Raw genomic sequence first — 21672 nt, 5'->3', positions numbered from 1 at the left:
CCCTAGGGGTAAATCATTACTCGAATATTTGACAAGCACTAATCTAGAGATTCTCAATCAGGGCAGTGAACCTACGTTCGTAACTTCCCGAAGCCAGACTGTAATCGATCTCAGTCTGGCATCATCGAGTATCTCGGATCATATAAAGAACTGGCAAGTCACTTCTGAAGCGACTATGTCAGATCACAGACTAATTTCATTTGAAATTGACTGTAAAGGAACCGTTCAAAAGGGCTATCGCAACCCCAAGGTAACGGATATTCCCCTTTACAAACATCTCCTTGGAGAAAAACTTAGAGAGCACCCCTTCGGGGGACGTCTCTCTGATCCTGCCGACATACAGGACGTAGTAGATCTCCTTACCAACTCTATTGTGGAGTCATTTGAACAGGCGTGTCCTCTGAGAACTGCCAAGACTCCCTATAACCATCCTTGGTGGTGCAGGGCGCTCGAAAAGCAGAAAACTCGATTGGGCAAACTGTTTAATAAGGCAAGGAAGAGCAAAGCTGCAGCCGACTGGAGAGCCTACAAGGCAAACCTAAGGCTATACAAGAAGGACATTAGAAGGCGTCAGAGAGAGGCATGGAGGGATTTCTGTAGCTCTATAGAATCCACCTCCTCGGTATCTCGCCTAATTAAAATCCTTACCAAAGATTCATACCACAACCCAGCTAGCCTCAGAAGAGAGGATGGTTCCTATACGGACAACCTCACAGAGACAGCTGAGGTACTAAGAGACGCTCACTTTCCTGGAGCCACCACCACGCTTTACCCCAACTGGCCTGAGACAATCCCTTTCACTCCCACGGAGAATGACTGGGCGGTTGCCTGTCAGGTGGTGGACGTGGCGAGGGTGACCTGGGCGATGAAATCGTTCTCAGCATACAAGTCACCCGGTTTGGACGGCATAATACTGGCTCTCCTGCAATGGGGACTGGATGATATTGCTACCTACCTAGTGGGAATATATACAGGCTGTATCGCTTTCAGATACATACCTAAACAATGGAGGGAGATAAAAATTGTTTTTATCCCCAAACCTGGAAAAGGTGATTACTCCACACCTAAAGCATATCGTCCAATCAGCTTGATGTCTTTTCTTCTTAAGACACTTGAAAGACTGTGCGATAGATACATAAGGTATACGGCGCTAACACGGTTTCCGCTGCATCCTAACCAACACGCATACTGCCCAGGAAGATCTACGGAATCAGCCCTGCACTGCGTTGTAGGGCAGATTGAGAGATCGTTGCACTATAAAGAGTCCGCACTGGGAGTATTCATAGATATAGAAGGGGCTTTCGACAAAACAACCTTCGATTCAATAGAAATGGCTCTATGTCACCACGGCGTACCGAACGTCATACAAGGCTGGATTGCGCAGCTGCTGAATCTCAGAGCAGTGCACATCAGCGTTGGCGACGAAACACTAAGGTGCACAGTAGTGAGAGGATGCCCCCAAGGTGGGGTGTTATCATCACTTCTGTGGAACTTGACTGTAAACAGGCTCCTCTGTCGCCTTAATGACAGTGGGTACTATACGCTGGGGTATGCGGATGATATATCCATACTTATAACCGGCAAATTTGAGGCTACTTTATGCAGACTGATGCAATCAGCTCTTACAGTAACCGAAGAATGGTGTAGGGAACACTCCTTGTCCATCAACCCGACAAAAACGGAGCTAGTTCTCTTCACAAGAAAAAGAAAGGTAGAGGGTATTCGAGCTCCCCTGCTATTCCAAAAACACCTCAAATTTTCAGAGTCAGTGAAATATCTAGGAATCACACTCGACAAAAAACTGAATTGGAGCAAACATATCCAGCTTAAAGCCGAAAAAGCAAATAGGGCTTTCTGGCAAAGTCGCCGCGCTATTGGCAAACTTTGGGGACCATCCCCGAAGGCTGTCCTGTGGCTGTACACTGCCGTGATTAGACTTATGTTCTGTTATGGAGCAATTGTCTGGTGGCCTAGAACCAGACTCTCCACAACTGTAGCACTCCTTAATCATGTGCAAAGACTAGCGTGCCTTGCCTGCACAGGCGCGATGCGAACGACCCCCACAGCCGTCATGGAGGCCCTCTTCTTGGATCTGCCTCCACTAGATCTCCACGTGAGAGAGCAGGCCATTCTGGCATTCCTGCGTCTGAAAAATAAGGGGTTGTTGAATAGCAGAGGCATTGATCGAGGGGGGCCACTCCCGAATTCTGGGCGAGGCGATCAAGCGTCTGCCTATCCTAGAGGGGAGATCGGACTCACTCACTCCTCAATTCATATTAGGGAAAAACTATCACATCTTTGATGAGAATATGGCATCCCAACCAGATATATTCATCTTCACGGATGGATCTAAGACAATGGAAGGTACAGGCACTGGTATTTACTCCAAAGAACTGAACTTCCATATCACCCAACCACTAGGCAAACTTCCTACTGTATTCCAGTCAGAGTTGGTAGGATTAACGCTTAGTGCAAGAACAGTTCTTATGCATAACATAAAGAACAAAACTACCAGAATCGCAAGTGACAGCAGGGCTGCCTTGCAGTCACTTGGTCACTGTAAAATTACCTCTAGGATGGTTTCCGAATGTCACCACGTACTAGAGCAAGTAGCAAGCAGCAACACCCTTGAGCTCGTATGGGTCAAAGGGCATGCTGGAACGGAAAGTAATGAGAAAGCCGATAAATTAGCCCGACTGGCCTCAAAACAGGCGTTTTATGGTCCAGAGCCGGCTCTTCCACTTACAGTTAAAACTGTAAACAACCTAATAACTCAAGACACCCAAACCCAGCACAGGGCTAGGTGGAACTTGATGTTAGATTGTCGCCATGCGAGAGAAGCCTTCAGAGGACCATCTTGTAGCTTGGCGCGTTTTTGTACAGGGCTATCAAGGAAGAACCTGAGGTTACTCGTGGGCATACTTTCTGGGCACTGTAAACTAAACAAGCACATGCACTGCATGGGTTTGGTGGAATCACCATCTTGTAGAGGATGTTACACAGACGACGAGACGGCATACCACTTACTCTGTGAATGTCCCGCTCTAGTCCAACTGAGACGATCCATGTTGGGGGAATCCTGGCCGGACATGGCTACGATTAGAGCCGCCTCCCCTTCCAGCGTCCTAAGGTTCATCTCACGTGTGAGATGGCTTGAGTGATGCTGAGGGGTCGGGCGACCCTAGTCAGGGAGGTAGTACAAAGGGCCCGAATTTGAGGCCTAAGTACGCGTGGACACTGTTCACCCTCCTATCGTAATCCAGAATCCAGAATCACCATGCTACCAAGTAAGTAGGTATATTCGTACAAAAGCATTCAATCGCACAATTAGTAAACTGGTAAATGTCCAAATGATATCGGTAGTTTAGAAATTAGATTCAACTTTTAGGCTTTTCGAAACGTTTTTATATTTAACGCAGGCTTTCGAAGTGAAACATTGCCCAAACTAATGATCTGTATAAATTTGCAATTAAGTTTCCCTCGCATGTATGGAATTCCAGTGGATTTCAATAAAATAGTTTGGCTTCGACATTGTTTCCTACATCAACAAATTTTAAAGGGCGCAACTGGTCTTATTTATGCCTATGAAAATCGATTTCATAATGAGTTAGATTACAAACAGCGCTTACGAGAAATCTTTGTAACGCTCTGTCCAGTTTAGCCTGAGCAACATTATCTTTCATTGTTTCCTAATGACTTATATTTGTTTATAGATACTGTACACCAGAATCGCATTTGGCCTGTGGAACAGCTCTAGAAAACTGGAACGACAGCTGAACGCCTGCTCACATGAGCTGCAGCAGTCATGTCGACATAAATCGTCAGATAAAAAGGTAAATCTAAAATGCTGGTTCCACATTTATCAAAGTCTTTCCTTTCCTTCGAATTTTATACTCAAATAGCATATTAAGCACCCTTCACACCACATCATATTTCAATATCGCTGTCGTTGTCAACGACTACATAAAAGTAGCAGGACTTTTGTAATGAAATTACCTACTCGGGAGCCCATCACACAATACTTATAAGTTTAAACTTACACTCAAAAGGTCTTTATTCGCTCCGAAACTTTATCAGCAGGGGCTTTTAAAGGTATCGTAGTTCTACAACTAATTATTCTTGTCTTCATCGGAAGAAGGTAGGTGTTGATTAATCCCGGTTAATACTGTCTTTGGAGAAACAATACCGATCAAGGCATTGTTGTACTAAACTTGGTTTTCATTTTTGTAAAAATGATGGGGATTTCAGTTACACTTATCTGATAGATAACCTCTCATTTTCCAATTATATTGGAATACTCTTATTTCAAACAAACAAAAACCACACTGCGCACTCCGTTGAAATAAATGCCCCATAAACCAGAGACACAGCTTTCTGCATAATAGGTAATTTTCTACAGAAGCTGTTCGGTGCAAAAGTTTTATTTTATCGTCGATTGGGATCTCACATTCCACCTTCCATTTCCTATTTTGTATTCAATTTAGGTATTTTCTAGTCATTGTTTGTAAAGTTAATTCCTTTGTATCCCAAGAGCCATTGCATTTTAGTGCTATACGCTTTATAGGTACATCTCCTCGAAAGAATAATATAATCACGGAAGTATCTCCAATCTCTCCGAATATATAGGTATAGGTACCGTTTAATTAAATTATTTCTGCAGGATTATCAAATCCCATATTGAGCCGTATCGTAAAGTTGATTTACAATATTATATTTCTTGCTGTATCATGAATGCCCTATTAATTATTATATTATGCCGTCAACAACTGCGCAAACCCGGGTGTGCTCCACAGTGCATTGGATTGCGAAGTTCAATTAAATTATGGCCCGGATCGGAAAAAGTATAATATAATATCAAGATTAAAAACAAACCATTCCAGCATTGCGTGTTCCACAACGAAATAGCAAAAATGCCCAGATAGATAGCTGGCATGAAAAGCTGAAAATATCAACCTAGTAGCAATTGGGTCTCATTTGCTAAAATAATAATATGGTCTTAATGTAAAGTATTCTGAACGTTCAAAACTTTGGGGGAAACCACAGCTCGAATTTTAACGAACTAAAATTTGTTGATATGTTATATACTTTCACCGTCTGACCTCATATAGACACCATCATTGATATCATTTTTCTTTGTTTTGGCATTAAGCGATCATTTGTAATTATAATTAGGTATTTAGTTATTTATTTATTTATTGTCCCTCTTTCGTTCTGGGCCGTCAACAGGCTTGCGCGCAATTACAGAGTAACCCGCATAATGCTTTTTCGAGGTGCCCCTGCAGAAGGTCTTCAGTCCTTACGAATTAGGAAAGCTTCATGAAAACCTAACTCGAAATAGCCGGCAGAATGCTCGAAACTGATCTAAGGAAATTCCCATCTCTGTCACAGATGAAACATTTTTACCTCAGCCTAGGTTCGAACACCCGACCTCCCGGCTATGTAGCTCTACCACTAAGCTACACAGTAGGTTATTACTGTATGGATGGCACTCCCGAGATACAAACGTTTTCAGATCGCATCAATAGCTGTCAGTGGGATTTAACGACAGTCGTGGTATGGCTGCCAGAACCGCCAGTTTTACATGCACTCCGAAGCATGGTAGTCAGGAGATGTTTTGTACCACTAAAAACTGGCAAGTTGTGGGATTGAAGCTCGCCACCTGTGAGGTTAGAATCCGAATCTTAAACCGTTAGCGCAAACTGACTGCTATTACTATAATTAGGTGTAAATCACAGATATTTTGGCGCGGAGAAAGCGCGAACACACATACAAGAATTGAATTCTTAACATCTATAATAATGGACAGGATATGGACCAGCGCAATCGAAAAATATGCCTCTTTTAGAGCCACAGTCGACAACGGAGCACCCGATACCTTTCTCAGTTAAAATTTTTAAGATGGTATCTCCCGAGGACAAAGATTAAAAGGTGTATTGGGATATAGCGATCACACATCTTTAATTTCATATACATAAAGTGTGTACCTATAGTATAATTGTTTAGAATAGTGTTCTAATTTTGCTTATACATAAATAAATAAAATAAATAGATATAGTTCTTTATCCATTTTCCTGAATAATTCTTCATCACGCGGTAAAATCCATTCAGTTCAATAGGTGGCGGGCCCAGCGAGTGAAAATTTGTTCTGTAAATATTGTTTTAAAGAATGCATATTAGGAACATCAATTTACGTGTAACTCAATTTTATTATTCACGGCGAAACGATCGGACAACACCAGTTATTCAATCTGGAAGTTTAAAATGGAGCTGTTATTAATAAAGGAAGGTTTGTGGAAAGTGATTAAGAAGAAAGCGCCAACACCAAAAAAAGAATTTAATTCATCGATTGTAATCAAATAGAAATTGGTGCTTGGTACAAGCTGAATGATCAAGCAGGGGCATGTATTAGGCTTTCAGTTGAAGACGATCAACTCACGCATTTTCGGATAAGAAAAAATTCGATCGAATAAAGTACATACTGATTTATTCACTAAAAATGGAAGAAAGCGGTAGTGCAAGGAATGCAAACGTTATTCGTGAAGCTTATAATATTGCGGTTAATAGTGACTGGAGTGAACGGATATTGAAATCTGTTTCCAAGGAAACGGAGTGTTTCTCCTGCAAAAATCGGATCACATGAAGAGTAACTGTGAAAATTATCAAAAGTGGAAAGTTAAAAAGAAGAAGGAAGATACAAATAATGGTAACATTGCGAATGATCGTGAAGTTATGTTCATCACTACAAACAATATGCATCACAGTGGCTGGATTGTACATTGGGGTGCAACAAGATACTAACATTACCAATAACAGGAAGTTCTTTTCGACACTCGATGAATTATATAAGAGTGTTATTAAGATCGGAAATGATGGGTACTGTGCATGTTAAAGGTAAAGGTAGTGGTAAATTGATGTTTAAACCAAAGAGTAAAGTATCCTTTGGTTTAAACAGTGTAAAGACAATTAAATGATTAAACGAACTTACCTTAGTGAAGTTCAATCATAATTGTATGAAGATCTCTTCCGAGTGATAAATATGTAGTAGCTCATCTGTGAGTTACGCGCCACACATTTAAAAAACAAAGAAAAAATGTAGGTAAGGCAGGTCTCTACATGATCTACGCTAATGCAATACGCCATTGATTTGAAAGCAACTATACCGCAACACAGGGTAGGTGAGGGTGGGACCTTATCACTCGGAAGAGATCTTCATACAATTATGATTCAACTAAGGTAAGTTCGTTTAATCATTTAATTGTATTCCGCTCTCTTCCGAGTGATAAATATGTAGATGTTTAAAGAACACTGTTGCGGTAAAAACAAGAATTCGTACAAGGGATACTCAGATAAGTAACCAATATTATGTTTTTAATCTGAACAAGGTAAGAAAGAGTAGGTTACTCAAGAACACTAAACCGAAAAGCTTCAAGGTTTGAAGACAGTGGGAGATCATAAAACTTTACAAATTTTTGCGAGTTTTCAGACCAACCTGCGATTAATCTAAAATTGACTCCCTTATTACATACTGTCTCTTGTTTCTTCCTGATGTTTTGATTCTATCTTGGATTTTAATTTGATATATCCTATTTTTTTTGACAGTTTTACATCATTTATATGCCTAAAAATTAAAAATTTCTAAAGATTAAAAATTCATAATAATAAATTTCTTCCATGGGGATCGCAGTTGGAAGCGTCCCCATCACACTGGCTGCGTTGCCACGTTGTATAGCAATACTTATCCTTTGTTGTAAGTAAGTGGTACCTACCTCGGAGTTCCCCAGTAAAATTGGTAATGCGTTTTCCCAGGCATTCCACAAAATTACGAGGTTCTCTACACCAAGGTCCCAAAATCTCTATACTGCGAAAGGTATAAAAATATATAAAAATCCAAGATACAAGATAACAGAAAAAATTTTAAAACGTTACTAGGGTCCCCAAGTTTGATTACATCGAGGGTTTAAACGCTTTCAGTTATGCAACCCTCATATCGTCTAATAAAAGGGTAATTTAAAATCTTCTATAGATAACAGAGAAATTGCAGACGTGACCGAATTAAGAGTTCCTACTGAGGCTCCTTCGTTAAAATACAATGTTAAAAAGGACAAAATATTTGATCTTGAAGAAAAGAAAAAGTTACTATTCTTTGATGAACAGTACCTACCACTTCTTCAGGTTTGTGTTGTATTGCTTCAACGTTGAGGTGGAAAGAGAGGCCAGCAAAAACTCCATTGGTCTTAATACAATCAATACAAGGTTGTGCGGTACTGCTGTAATTGATGTGGGGTTCTCTTAATATAGAGTAATAAGTTGTAGTTCGGTTGTAAGTAGTCATTTCTGATATTATTAAGCATTTAAAGATTGGGAACCTAGGTTGTACAGTCCCAATATGGGACCACTAAAAATATCTTTTGCAACACCATCTAAATCAAGTGAAAAAGAGGGAAACTGCTTGGTAACAACAGATTGTAAATGCATCTGTTGTAATTGAAGACGGTTTCGGAAACCACGATATTTAACGTGTGCATTTAATAGTAGCTCTAGGTGCAAAAAACATCTATAGACGGGGTGCCAAATTTCTTTGTAATCAAAAAGTAACGTACAACTTGGTACTTCATATATGGTTCTAACCCAAAGGGAAGCGAAATCTGCATTATTAGATCGCGAGGTTGCGATATGAAGCGTGAATCCATAGTCCTCCAGCTTGGCACCACTGCCAGATACCTTAGTGAGTCTCACCAGTCCATGACACCATGCACCAGTCTAACACTTTAGGTACCTCCCTTTCTATTAATGTAGGCAATTAATATAATTGAAGGAAGTAGATAAATTATATTTCCACAAATTAAGGTCTTCCCTTATATCGTATAGGAGATTCGTGATTTTATCACAGGTACTCAGTCGTGCTAGTGCCAAGACTTTCACCCTTTCCAAAACTTAGGTACAAACGCAGTCATACCTCACGCTAATACAACTAGGAACAAGCTTTCCAATTAGGCTTGAGAAATCTCTAACTTTGCATTTCTCTAGGCCATATTGTGTAATTCTCAGATTATTTACCCTGCCTTGTTATCAAAAGGAAGTTCGATAGACATATTACCAGAATTAAGTATAAAACCTAAGAAACAAATTTTACTCGGCTGCAATTGACCCTTTTTTGGCTCAGTTTTTCTAAAAAATGGATTGTATATTGCACATTGCCTAAACACTGGATCCTGTCTTTACCGATTTGTAAGAAATCGTCTAAGTAGACGACTGATAAAAAACACCTTTTGCCCTCAAATGAGAAACAACTGGTTTGACCTCATTTCGGAAACACATATGGAGCAGAGGTAAGACCAAAAGGAAGACAATTAAAGTGGTAAATCCCCTCAAAGGAAACTTTAACAACAACGTCCTATCTTCGACATACCAGATACAGGTACCAGATAGTAAGAACGTCAAGAAAAAATCATATTCTATAATAAATTTAAAGCAACCTTGAGCTTCTTGAATCGAGTTGCCCGTCACAAGGAGTTCTTCTCGATACACCTTCCGCAAGTAACGAAGCAATATGCTTCCTAATGGCCAGCTTTTCCCTAAGGGACCATTCAGTTGCGAAGGAATTTTCCGTTGAAAAAATATTTCAACAAAAGGGATTGTATAGCTTTACCCAACATGGAACAAATCTGAACAAACATCGTTCCACTCCCTTGTAAAAAACTGTAAACGACCACCAATACTTACTGATCGAGATCGGGTTAATTCTGTCTGTCTGTGTCGATGCTGTTGTGGAGAGGGGTAATTCTTTTTATACCTTTGGAAGGACGGGACTTTGACCTTTGTTGAAGGTTTATTGCCAGGTTTCTTCTTCTTGAGATCTTGTCTATAGACCGTTCCATGTCTATGGCGTTTTGAAGCCGTTCCTCCAGGTCAGATCCAAACAAGGTGTCAATATTGCCCTGATCCGCTGCCTCTTTAAAGGACTTGTTCACGAAACATAAAATTAAGATTCTGCATAGTCAGGATTCTTTGTGTTGCAAGTCACACAAGATCCTTGCGACATCGCTAAAAACCTGTATGAACCTCTCAAAATCTCTGTAATTGCAGATAAACAAACCGAAGTTTGTTTTTGTTTATTAATAATTTTTTGCATCCCGCTCCACAATACTCTTTTCAACAGCCGCTTTTAAAAACCCCTTCAAAATTGGAAGGGAAATCTCACAACAAATTTGGGGTAAGTGGTACGGTTTAGTAAATCCTCACGGTCTTTAACGAAAAGACTAGAGCGCAAGAATTCCCTTCCAGCTATCTGGTGTGGATGCTGCCTCCTTTGAGATTTGGATCCGATTTCCTAACATCTTCAGGATGTTTACATCTACTTGCGGTTGTTCTGGTTAATCCTCAAAAAAGGAAATCTTCGAGGAAACCAAAGGGTCAGGGTTTGAACCAGTAAAAATGGGTGTTCGGATCCGGATCTCGAGATCGAACCATCACCTGAAACGAGCGAAAAAGGGTGAGCGCCCGCCCTCTGTGCTGCAATATCCCATCGTTTACGACCCTTGTCAAGGTTAACCGAAAACGGACATAAATTCATATACCTAATGAAAAACGGATGTGAAAAAACGAAATCATGTAATAAAAATTATCAAATGAAACTCAAAGTTTGAGAGTCCGGAGACTGCATAACAGTCTATGGGGAAAAATTTCCTCATCAGGAAGTGATAACCTCCACAAAAAACACGCCCAAGGGATCACGGTCGGGAACCTACCCGTTTCATGTAATGAAAACCTTCCAATTATTAATGTAATGGTGGAGGAACGTCCCTGATAATGTCTACCAGGGACGCATCCTCACGACGCAGTTGACTAAATCCTGGGAGACGCGGCGACGCCAGGCATATGTCAAAGTTTCAAGTTTCAACCTGCGTGAACGTCAAAGACGTACCTACACTTTATTCCGTATAACTTCCGTTGCACGTCATCATATTCTATGACGTAATTACTATGCAATAATGCCAAATCTAGTTTTGAGCGATTTAGGTTATGTCACTTGTCAACAAGACAGTGCATTCTTTGTGTGAACAATCCACACCTTAAATAAAATAAAAATAATTTTTATTATTCATTTCGTTAATTGGAACCACAATATACATACAATATACTTTAATAACTTATGAACTGTACAAATGTAGCATCTCTTTTACAGAGAAAGTACTAAATATAAAATTTTACAGGTTATGTGATGTGATGGATGATATTCAAATTAATCGGAATCATCGGAACTGCTTTCGTGTTCAAAGTTTATAATAATAGTAGCAACGTTTTCAAGATCTAATTGCTTTTCTCTTTCGTACCACTCGTGTATTACAGTTTCCGTATCCTTAACTGAATTGCGCCACGTTTCGGAAGTTATCGATTGTAGTGATTCTTGTCACATGTTTATGCAATTTTCAATGCTTCGTCCATCTCTACCAATGTGTCGATTGTAATAATTTTTCGCTATGCCCCAAATATGTTCGATAGGATTAAAAACACGATGATAGGGTGGTAATCGTAAAACGAAGTAACCGTATTGCTCGGCTAAGTGGTGAATGCCTTATGCGGTACATTTTAGCTGATTTATTCCTAAAAGTATCAACAAGATTTATATAACATCAAATAATTTGCGAACGTACTTACTGTGCAACCTTTTCAACAGTTCGGCTGTAAAATCATTTTCGGAGAACTGCACATTATGATCACCTAACCACACTTTAATGTTGTTTGTTTTCCCGTTATCGAACACAATTACTAACGGGTTATCTAAATTCTTCAGTAATTTCTCTTCAAACCAATGCACAGCGAAAGACGTAGAAAATAATCAAAATCAAATCAAACGAAAAGTAAACCAAAAGCAACCTGTCAAATTTACAAATTTAAACGCGACAACATAGCGAAATGCTACCAATTGTTGCGGCTAAAATAAACTACATGCTTAATGTGTTGCCTAATAAACGAAAGTAAGTTTACGTTGGTACGTCGTTTTCTTCAGGGAATGACGTGCAACGGAAGATATACTGAATAGACCGTAGGTACTTACGGTTTATAGGGATCTTACTCGTTTCATATATTGAAACCTTCCAGTTATTAATATAATAACTAGGGAAAAAACGTCAAAGACGTGCGGTTTATAGGTATCCTACTCGCTTCATATAATGAAACCTTCCAGTCATTAATATAATAACTAGGGAGAAACGTCAAAGTCGTACGGTTTATAGAAAACCACCATTGAATATGTTTGTAATTAATCTGAATGTTTGGCCAACTTCTTCCTAATAGCTAGCGTGAATTTCGACGGTTTCTTTATCGACACAGAAAAAACCTGCTTCTCTTAAAAAAACCATAATGAACACTAACACAGAGGGACGCAAGAAAAAACGAAGTGCAGCACGTGACACACAAAAAAACAATGACGTATTGCATTAGCGTAGATCATGTAGAGACCTGCCTTACCTACATTTTTTCTTTGTTTTTTAAATGTGTGGCGCGTAACTCACAGATGAGCTACTACATATTTATCACTCGGAAGAGAGCGGAATACAATTTACGATGTGCCATCGCAAATAAATACTGTAGGTGCCAAATATGGCTGACAATTTACTCTCAGTTCGTCGCTTGCAAACGGTTCAACAAGCAGTTATAAGAAATCAACGCGGATGGACAACAAATTGGCGGTGCAGATCTAGTGGGAAATTTGTATCGCTTACGACACTCGCAATAAAATTGTACACATGACTGACGACCCAGAAGGAATACGAAAGTTGTAAGCGAAGGGGCGGGTTGAAGGATTACATGTTGCAGATTGTGGAATAAAAGCATCATGTGACATATGCATGAAAGGTAAACTTGCTTTCCTAGGATGTCTTCAAGTCAATCAACTACGGTAATGGATTTGATCCAAATGTAGCAGGGCCTATTAAAAAAGTACATATTGCATTGAGTACCTATAGCATTTTTTATTACAAATACAAAAATGTATGGCACAAATGAGGCGAAAGTTGGCAACTCTGTTGGTTTCAACAGAATGGCGCACCCGCGCACAACATTCTAATCGTATGAGAATACCTATCGGGCAAGTTTTCTGAAAATTTGTCGCGGGTGCACCATCCTGTTGAAACCCACAGTTTCCAACTTTTGTTTGTGAGGGTGAGGGTGTGTGTGTATGTGTGTGTTATATTCAAAATCTCTCAATAGTGTATTGTAAAGCTCACAAAGTGGCAATGAGAAAGTGTTTTTTTAAATTTTTTCTGTTGAAATAACATCAGAAAAAAAATAAAAACGGCAAAATTCGATTTTTCTGCCTTATCGTCGGAAGTAATTGAAATATTCTAGTTTTCTTCAAAGCATGATGTTTAATTGGGCAACTTGTCCCTAATTTGACCATCGTCGTACCTTTTATGGTTTCGAAGATCCACATGATATACATCCTTATCTTGGACACAGTGTATATTATGGTTTTCATTACAGTAAACTATACCATTTTTATTTAAAAAAATACAATTTTTGTTGTTATGTGTAGGTAAAGTAGCCTTTAACATGAATTTGTTTACTGTGAATTCCTCCTAATTTCCTGAAAATTTATTATATTATCTAAACAAATCCAATTCTAGTAGGTTTCTAAATGGTAAAGTACATGCAACACAAAACAGGTATTGGTGCATCTTCGTTCAAATATTGACTACAGCTTTTCGATAACCTTCTTTTTATAATTAGCCCTTGATCATTATGCAGGGTCTATTGTGTTTAATGTACCTATGTAAAACTGGAAAGGATAGAAACGGAAATGTGTACTGTTGCTAGTCTCACCATGTGTAATACAATTGAAATGCAAATTAGCCACAGAGGAGCTTTAATCTACGGGCAATTAATCTGTCAATGTGATTATTCAAATCTTTCAAGGGAACAAGAGAGGAAAAATAATTTAAAAAAATTGGAAAAGCTTCTAGTATATTATATTATATTATCATTCTATTTTAGAATTTCTTCGACTCACCTAAACGTTCCTATCAAGCGTTCATTGCAGTGCCACTCAGAACTCCTATAGCAATCCTTCTGTCTTTACCCCGAATATTCATTCTTAAGTTTTCGCAATGCTCACGAATTCCCGACGACATCTAGAACCTGTTCTTTCATCAACTAGTTAGTTGTATAAAACATTGGATTTTAATACCTTACCGATTTAATTTCTATTTGTTGGTCTGAAAAATTCAGCAAAATCCCAAGTAAACGTGAACTGACTTTTCATTGAAAACACCAACGCTGGCGATCCTTAATATCTGAACATAAATCGAATTAAAATTTTAAATTAGAAATATGTAAAAATATGCGTGGGTGTTCGTATTTCCAAAATATTTCGCTTAATAATACCATTTCATTTCGAATATTCAACTGCCCCTCTTTAATACAATGTTTTCTAAGCTGTAATAGATCACTGATTGGGTATTCATCCCTGCCATGAAACCATGTTTAAAAATTAAATTCAAGCCCGCATTTTCCTTAATTACCTTTTCAAAATCACATTCTATAGCAGCTGGTTTGCTAAATAATTATTTAATTTGCTAAGAGCATTATAACATTAGTATGCAGCACAAGTACTTCAATTACTTTAAAGGTAATGAAAATAAAGGGTATGGGGTAGTTATGTAATTATGCTCTTTAATGAAAGTCGAATGCAAAAGTTTGTGCGAGTTTATCGAAATTATAACTTCATTTACTTTCAATTAATTAGTAAAATGTCGTTTAAATACTATAGTTATAGGTTTTCGTCCATAACGTTTACCACTAGCTACAGCTGTGACCGGTTATGGGTACGGTGCTGGAGAGCATACACATTTACTATAATAATAAACCGATACAACGAAATATTACTACAATCACTTTTAACAACAATTTATTTTAATCTTACAAAATACAAAAAACTGCATCAAATTCATGTCTTGGGCATTGAGATAATGCTATTAATTTTGTTCCCAACGATCTCAGTGCAAGAATAACGATTTTGACATGTTTTGATCAAAATCCGCGTGATCGCCAAAAATAGATCAAATTAATGTTTTGGTCGTTGAAATAATGCTCTTGGTCTTTTTCCCAACGATCTTGGTACATAAAAAACGATATTGACATATTTTGATCAAAATCCATGTGGCCTCAGAAAAATAATTAACATCTTTGAATCACACACATGCGGGTATCAAATGTGCACGTGATGTACCTACTCGTTCAGCATCAAGATAATGCGTTTGAAAGCTTTGCAACTCCAAATTCATTTGTAAAGAATAATTTTGGATACATTTAGCTCTAAAACTTTTGACCTATACCACAGAGAAGAGTTATATTAAATTGTTACACATCGAAGAGCCATAGAGAATAATCTAGCGAAAATACATGGCCTAGGGAATCAAATATGTTGATTTCTATTACCTATATTGAGCCCGCAGTTATTCCTGTTCCCGATTCACTCGAAGTCCTATAACTTGTTCCTATTGAACCAGCTTCCTGAAAATCAATAGCGTCCGTCCTTAATTTCCAAAGTACCCGTACACGAAATTTCAACACAATCGGTCACTTTTAAAAGGAGTCAGAGCGCACACGGACGGACGGACGACAATACAAAACTATAAAGGATCTGAGAATCCTTAATAAATATACCTAAGATCCCTCGGATCATAACTCCTTTGCCATAAAATGTACCTACCGTAAAAGGTCTTAGAGCAAAATTGTACACAATTACCGCCGGCATGTTTCTAAAATATTTTTGATCACCAGGGGGCGTACTGTATTACAGTGGCGTATCAAACTTACATTTTTTTAAATGGAACACCCCATATTTTATTACTGATTTGGAGAGTACTTGAAAAGTACCTGTTATTTTATGTAACATAATCTACCTCTAACTTTACCGATTTCGCTGTTATAACTTTTTTCGTAAAAATTTGACAGTTTTTCGCAATTTTTTTTGAGAGAAACTAAATCGCGTAGGCGATTAATTTTTGAACTGAGGCACAGGATAAGACTTTATCGAAAGAATTAAAATTTTGGATTGACCTTCGCTAAATGTCAATATTTTTTAAAAATTTCAAATGGCAGCCCTCTAAACAAATTATATCTATAGGTAGCCAAAACTACAAATTTTCCACTGATATAAACAAAACCACACATTCCATAAGAAAATTTCAGAGAAAAACCAAGTCGAAACGCTAATTTATAAAGAAAACGAAGTGTGCCATGATAAATCAAAAGATGTTCAAAGGTGTTGGATAGATTTACAGCTACAGGGAGTGTAAAACGACCAAGGAGAATTAAACGGACGCCGGTTTTGGCGGAAGATCATGAATGAAGTCCTCGGGGCAGCTGTTGAGAATCGCCATATTAGTGTGCGTGAAATTAGTACTCCCAGTAGTTGTATAAATTTATCCAACAACGCGTGTGTGGATCTGCATGTGTTCTGCCAGGAAATCTCCCAGCGTACTCTTGTAACGTCAACAAACAGTCCCGGTAACAGTTTCCAAGAATAAGCGCCATGTCAACCAGTTCTGCTTATGTTTCGAACTTTTTAGAAACGCTGATTAAAAAACAATCATACACTGCCGACACTTTACTGTTAATTGTGAGAATTGAACATATTTTGATTTATCATGGCACACTTCGGTTCGGAAAAGAACTTTTTTTACAAATTCGCGTTTTGCCTTGGTTTTCCTCTGAAATTTTCTTACGGAATGTGTGGTTTTGTTTATATCAGTGGAAAATTTGTAGTTTTGGCTAGCCAGAGGTATAATTTGTGCCATTTGAAATTTTTTAAAAATACGACATTTAGAGAAGGGCAATCAAAGATTGTATTTTTTCGATAAAGCAGAAGAAAATTATGTGATTGTGGAAGGGGTCTAAACCTGTGCTTCAGTCCAAAAATTTTTGAGTTATGATACAAACTTTAATTTTTTTTAAATGATAGTCATAGTGAAGTGAAGAAATAAGGCTTGCTAAATGTACTTTATTAAATAAACGCGCTGCAGGAATTTTCGTATTATTGAGAGGTAAATAAACAGAGTTTGCCATGGAAAATAACATCTAATGAGATCTGTAATAGTACCTATAACAGTGGCACATTTAACTATATTTACAGGCCATTTTGGAAAATTCACTATGAAACAATTATATCCAATACACTATTAAAGGTAGATCATGCCATGGAAAACAAGAAATAAACAAAATACTGCTGTTTATTGTTGAAGGCCTCAAAGAAAACTCCGATTTGATGTTTGATGCGGAATTATTGGATCACGAATTCTTGGACCTTTAATTTACGATGAAAATTGGACAGGCCAACGTTATCTTCATTTACTACCAAATGAATTTCAAGATATGTAGGATGGGTTAGATTTGGAAACACTACGTAATTTACGCTGGTTTCACCACAACGGTGCCCCGCCGCACAACCAACTGCAAGTACGAGAGCACTAAACCAACTATTTCAGTCATGGATAGATAGGAACGGGTCGACCCTTTGGTCACCAAGATCACCAGATCTTTCAGTTTCCTTCTCCGTGGTCTGAAAGGGTTTAATTTATCAGAGAACTTATGCGACAAAAGACTACATGATGCTGTGGTAAATGCCTTTCGCATTTTAGATGGTAAGATAATAAGGAAAGCTGTCAATTCTATCGCACTTTGAACATTTTTTACATGTATTACTTCAAAGTAGAAATTTAAATGTAATATTTCGTACTAGTACCTAATTTCTTTTCATTGTCGTTCTATTTGTGGCCCTAAAGTTTTAAGTTAAATATTATAATAGACTGAGTAATTAAGAGAACAAAAATGTTTCCCATGGCAAGCTCTGATTTTGCTACTCTTAATAATACAAACAGTTCTGTATCATGTTTATTTGTCAAAGTAAGTACAATGAACATTATATCATCGTAAACAGAAAAAAATGCCCTTTTTAAAAATGTCATACCCAGCTATGGTTGCCATTTAAAAAAATGTATGTTTGAGTTATAACTCGAAAATTATAAAAGAAGAATGAAAATTAATAAATGTACCTTATTAACCGGAAAAAAAACTACAATTTTTGTTCTTTGCATATTTCTGTCTTTCTAATACTAACGATTCTACATTTAAAAGAAAAATCACTAAATCTGTTTTTCGCTCATATCTAGTAAACTGTGGATTTTTTTCAAAAAACAAAAGCATATCTTAAATAAACTCTTAAAACGACAACTCTTTCCTCATTTAACTGAATCTCACCCTGTATAAATACGTTGTGAACCCAAGTAGACGTGTTTATGCGCTCTCATCTTTTGTGTAATACGAGGTTTTACTATTATTAGCGTATTTTCATCAAAGTGAAAAATCACTGTTGGCTGCACCGTCCGTCCGTCACACGTACTCCTTCTACACGGCTGAGCCGATTTGGGCGATATGGGGCTCATTTGAAAGGGCTCGGTCCAAGGATTCCGTGCATACCGATATTTTTGGTTTTGCGCATGCGCAGTGTCAACTTCTTTATTTACCAAAGCCTGTAAATGAAATTTAATACATGGCCACTTGAAATAAAACAAATCTAATATCAGTTTCAGAATTTGTTTATATTTGTATACGCTCCACTAATTTTCAATAAACTGTATAGACTCATTTGAAAGAGACTGGGTTAAGGATCTCGTGCCTACCGGTATTTGTTCCTAGCATTAATATTATTTTTTGCGCGATCGGTCATTTCTGACTATTTACCATGGGTGTTTCCATGACAGTACGTAGAATTTACCAGTTGCTATGATTACGACGACGCCAAAATTACTTACCGATCTAAAAACAGAACAACAAAAATACTTACCGACGCCTTTTTAAAAATCAACAGTCTTACATTACATTTAATCTTTAATTATTGTTAGGTACATTAAACGTACAATTTGTGCTGTTTTTCCTATAGCAAGACGCTCATAAAGTCATAAAGGAAGTGCAAAGCTAGTAAAACTACATCAGACACATGCACATTTTTATGAAATTATTAATTTCAATTTTGACAAATAAACTGGTTACCTAGTGATGTACACCATACCACTTCGATCATTTCGATTTATTCTGCTCCTTAATTTCTTAGTGCATATTTATATTGGTTGCATAATTTTAATTTCGATCGCGCAAAAAATGTTATAAGCACGTCGAACGTTAAGGGTTACCGTTCTCAGGCAATAATTGGAGTCGTCGCTTCGCTCCTCCTCCAAACAATTGTCTTCGAACGGTAAAAATCCCTTACCGTTCTCCATACTTAATATACTATAGAGGAAAATACGCTCTCGTCATTTATGCTTGTACTTAATGACTTTTTAACTTGTTTTGAAGTTATAGTGACAAAAGGCATAAATAACGTAACTTTGACGGTGCGATAGGACGCTTAAGTTTAGAGTTTCAGTTAGTGGTTTCTCGCAATTTCACAAACTGAGGTAATTCAGTTGCTTACCCTACCCAAGGCCCTTCTCACGACAGGAGCGCCTCGGGGATGTGCCCTTACTTCCAAGGCAACCAATGATAGCACACAAATTAATAGTAACTTGAGATACTTTTCAAATGTTGCATCCGCGTCTATGTTTCCCAAAAAGGAACAAGCCGTATTGTTCAAGCTTTCGAAGGACTGTTATTTACAAACTGATAAGGCCATTTGAGCTAAGAACATTCTTTTCACCTTTAGAATGAGTAACAATTATAGAGTTTGCATACACTTGACCACGGTAGAATTGGTCCATAATTTTATAGAAGATGAATTAGAGGGAATAAATATCAATGCCATGTTCGTAGCGGCTCGAAAATGGATCGTCCCAGCCAAGAGGGTAGTTTTATTTATCTTTATCTGCATCATCACCTTCCTCTGCTTCTTTCGGCTTCCTATTCTTCGGCCTATTGGTTTTTTTCAAGTTTCCTTGCAGTCGTCCTCGTCCCTTTTAGAAGTGTATTAATTTCTTTCGGCTCCAGTTGTAATAGTTTAATATCATTTTTTAGTGCTGAGATTTTACTATTAGGTACCTATCCATCTATATAACCTTGAATGTTACAGTGGATCAACTCGATTTATCTTCAATTAGGTACTTGGAATGCATCTGGTTTATTGCTTAATTGCTAACTCTTAACCACGAACTCATTACTTAATACGATATTGTAGTATGCCGTTAAACTCACAATGTATTACCGTATTATTGCTTAATGTGGATGTTTTCTAAAATTAATTTTTCATCTACAGGGCGAAGTACGACCATCGCGCACTTCGGAAAATGGACTGTCCAACCCAAATGCCAGCCAGAATGTACTTCGAGCAAGGAGAGGAGTAATTAGAATGTTAATAGTTGTAGTATTAACATTTGCTTTATGTAATTTGCCCTTTCACGCCAGAAAAATGTGGCAGTACTGGTCGCACTCTTACCAGGGAAACACGAATTTTAGCGCCCTATTGACACCGTTAACATTTTTAATTACTTACTTCAATTCTGGCATTAATCCACTGCTTTACGCATTTCTATCCAAGAATTTTCGTAGGTAAGTCGTGCATTTTTCTGAGCAGTGTAAAAATCAATTTCTTCTAGAGGTATGCGCGAGATGCTGTCTTGTAAATACTTCGGTAGCAAGTACAGTCAAAGGCAGCAACAATCATTTGCTGTTAGTTTTCGCCACAGGCGTGCCTCTTCGAGATCCACCGTGAAAGGTACTGTCACAACTGTAACAATAATAAATACTGAAGTAAGTTCAGATCAGCATGATGTATAATTACCGTTTTAAATGTACCACGCGAAAGTAGGTACATACTCGCATAAAAATTATTTGTTGTAAGTAATATGTTTTCGCAGCATTCATTCTATCTGTGATTAACTACGTCCCTTTTTGTTTGTCATCCTGTCACCCAATTTGAATCATAGACCAAAAAGACTTAAGCAAGCTCAAACCCAAGAAGTTGACGTGCTTGAATACCTGCGCGCACTCCATTTTGTCTTTTTGCTCGTGATTAGGTTTTCTTAGATCATACGATCATTCGCAAAATATGTAAATATTGTTATGCGGTAGCATTGTATTTATACAATGGTGGTAGTTATATAACTCAATGAAATTATTTGGATATTTTTAAATAAAATGGATGTTTTATTCTTTAGCCGCTTATTTTTCCATGGATCCTGTTTACCCTTGCAAGAAACCAGCGACGTCGTCATGAAGAACATCCGCGTGTGTTTAATATTTATCAGTGGCCAATAATATCGCAATTACACACCGTAGCACGTTTCGTAAACGGTTTGAACCAGAAGAAATAATTTGTGTAATTATAAGAGATAATAAATATGTTTGTTATTAAATTACATTTTGTAACGAGCCTCCTTATACAGCATATGAAATTGTTCATTTTGTTAACAATACATAATCTAAATATAGATACGCAACGAACCTTGTGTGCGTAGATGTTTGGAAATTAATTATTTCATTAATTCAACCCAGCGACCATAAATATGCAACAGTAGCGTAACTGTAACATAAATTTCGTGCGTGTTGCATTATTGAATAACTTTAAATCAAAATGTGGTGCAACAGATACGAAACCTCAGACTCAAATGCCCGCCTTGCGTTGCTAAAAATAGGTAGCAACATTTACTCAAGAGTTGTTTCGCAAATGTTTCGTAGAAC

The 21672-nt window shown here is 37.8% G+C and overlaps 1 protein-coding gene and 1 long non-coding RNA gene across 7 annotated transcripts in view; one reads left to right on the top strand and one right to left on the bottom strand.

Moving 5' to 3' along the window:
* Positions 1-21303, top strand: part of LOC116171451 (trissin receptor-like) — a 71847-nt gene extending 50544 nt beyond the window's left edge. For 3 of the 6 annotated variants that reach the window (XM_031488310.1, XM_031488311.1, XM_031488306.1), the window contains exons 3-5: positions 3714-3833; positions 20249-20541; positions 20589-21129. In XM_031488310.1, the coding sequence (XP_031344170.1) occupies positions 3714-3833; positions 20249-20541; positions 20589-20769 (594 nt within the window). In that variant the 3' untranslated portion in view covers positions 20770-21129. Of the gene's footprint in view, positions 1-3713; positions 3834-20248; positions 20542-20588; positions 21130-21149 lie in introns of those variants that run through there. The other 3 variants (XM_031488309.1, XM_031488307.1, XM_031488308.1) reach the window with 3 other exon arrangements.
* LOC116171452 lies at positions 6030-7224 on the bottom strand. Its single transcript, XR_004145450.1, has 3 exons — positions 6986-7224; positions 6192-6248; positions 6030-6145 (listed from the first exon to the last, which is right to left on the bottom strand). It is a non-coding gene; the product is annotated as an uncharacterized LOC116171452 (long non-coding RNA).
* Positions 21304-21672: the final 369 nt, after the last annotated feature.

This window comes from Photinus pyralis, unplaced genomic scaffold, assembly GCF_008802855.1.
Source record: "Photinus pyralis isolate 1611_PpyrPB1 unplaced genomic scaffold, Ppyr1.3 Ppyr1.4_LG5, whole genome shotgun sequence".
In the NCBI taxonomy this organism is placed as follows: domain Eukaryota; kingdom Metazoa; phylum Arthropoda; class Insecta; order Coleoptera; family Lampyridae; genus Photinus; species Photinus pyralis.
The sequence above is the reverse complement of the archived record's forward strand: the minus strand, read 5'-3'. Positions and strand labels throughout refer to the sequence as shown.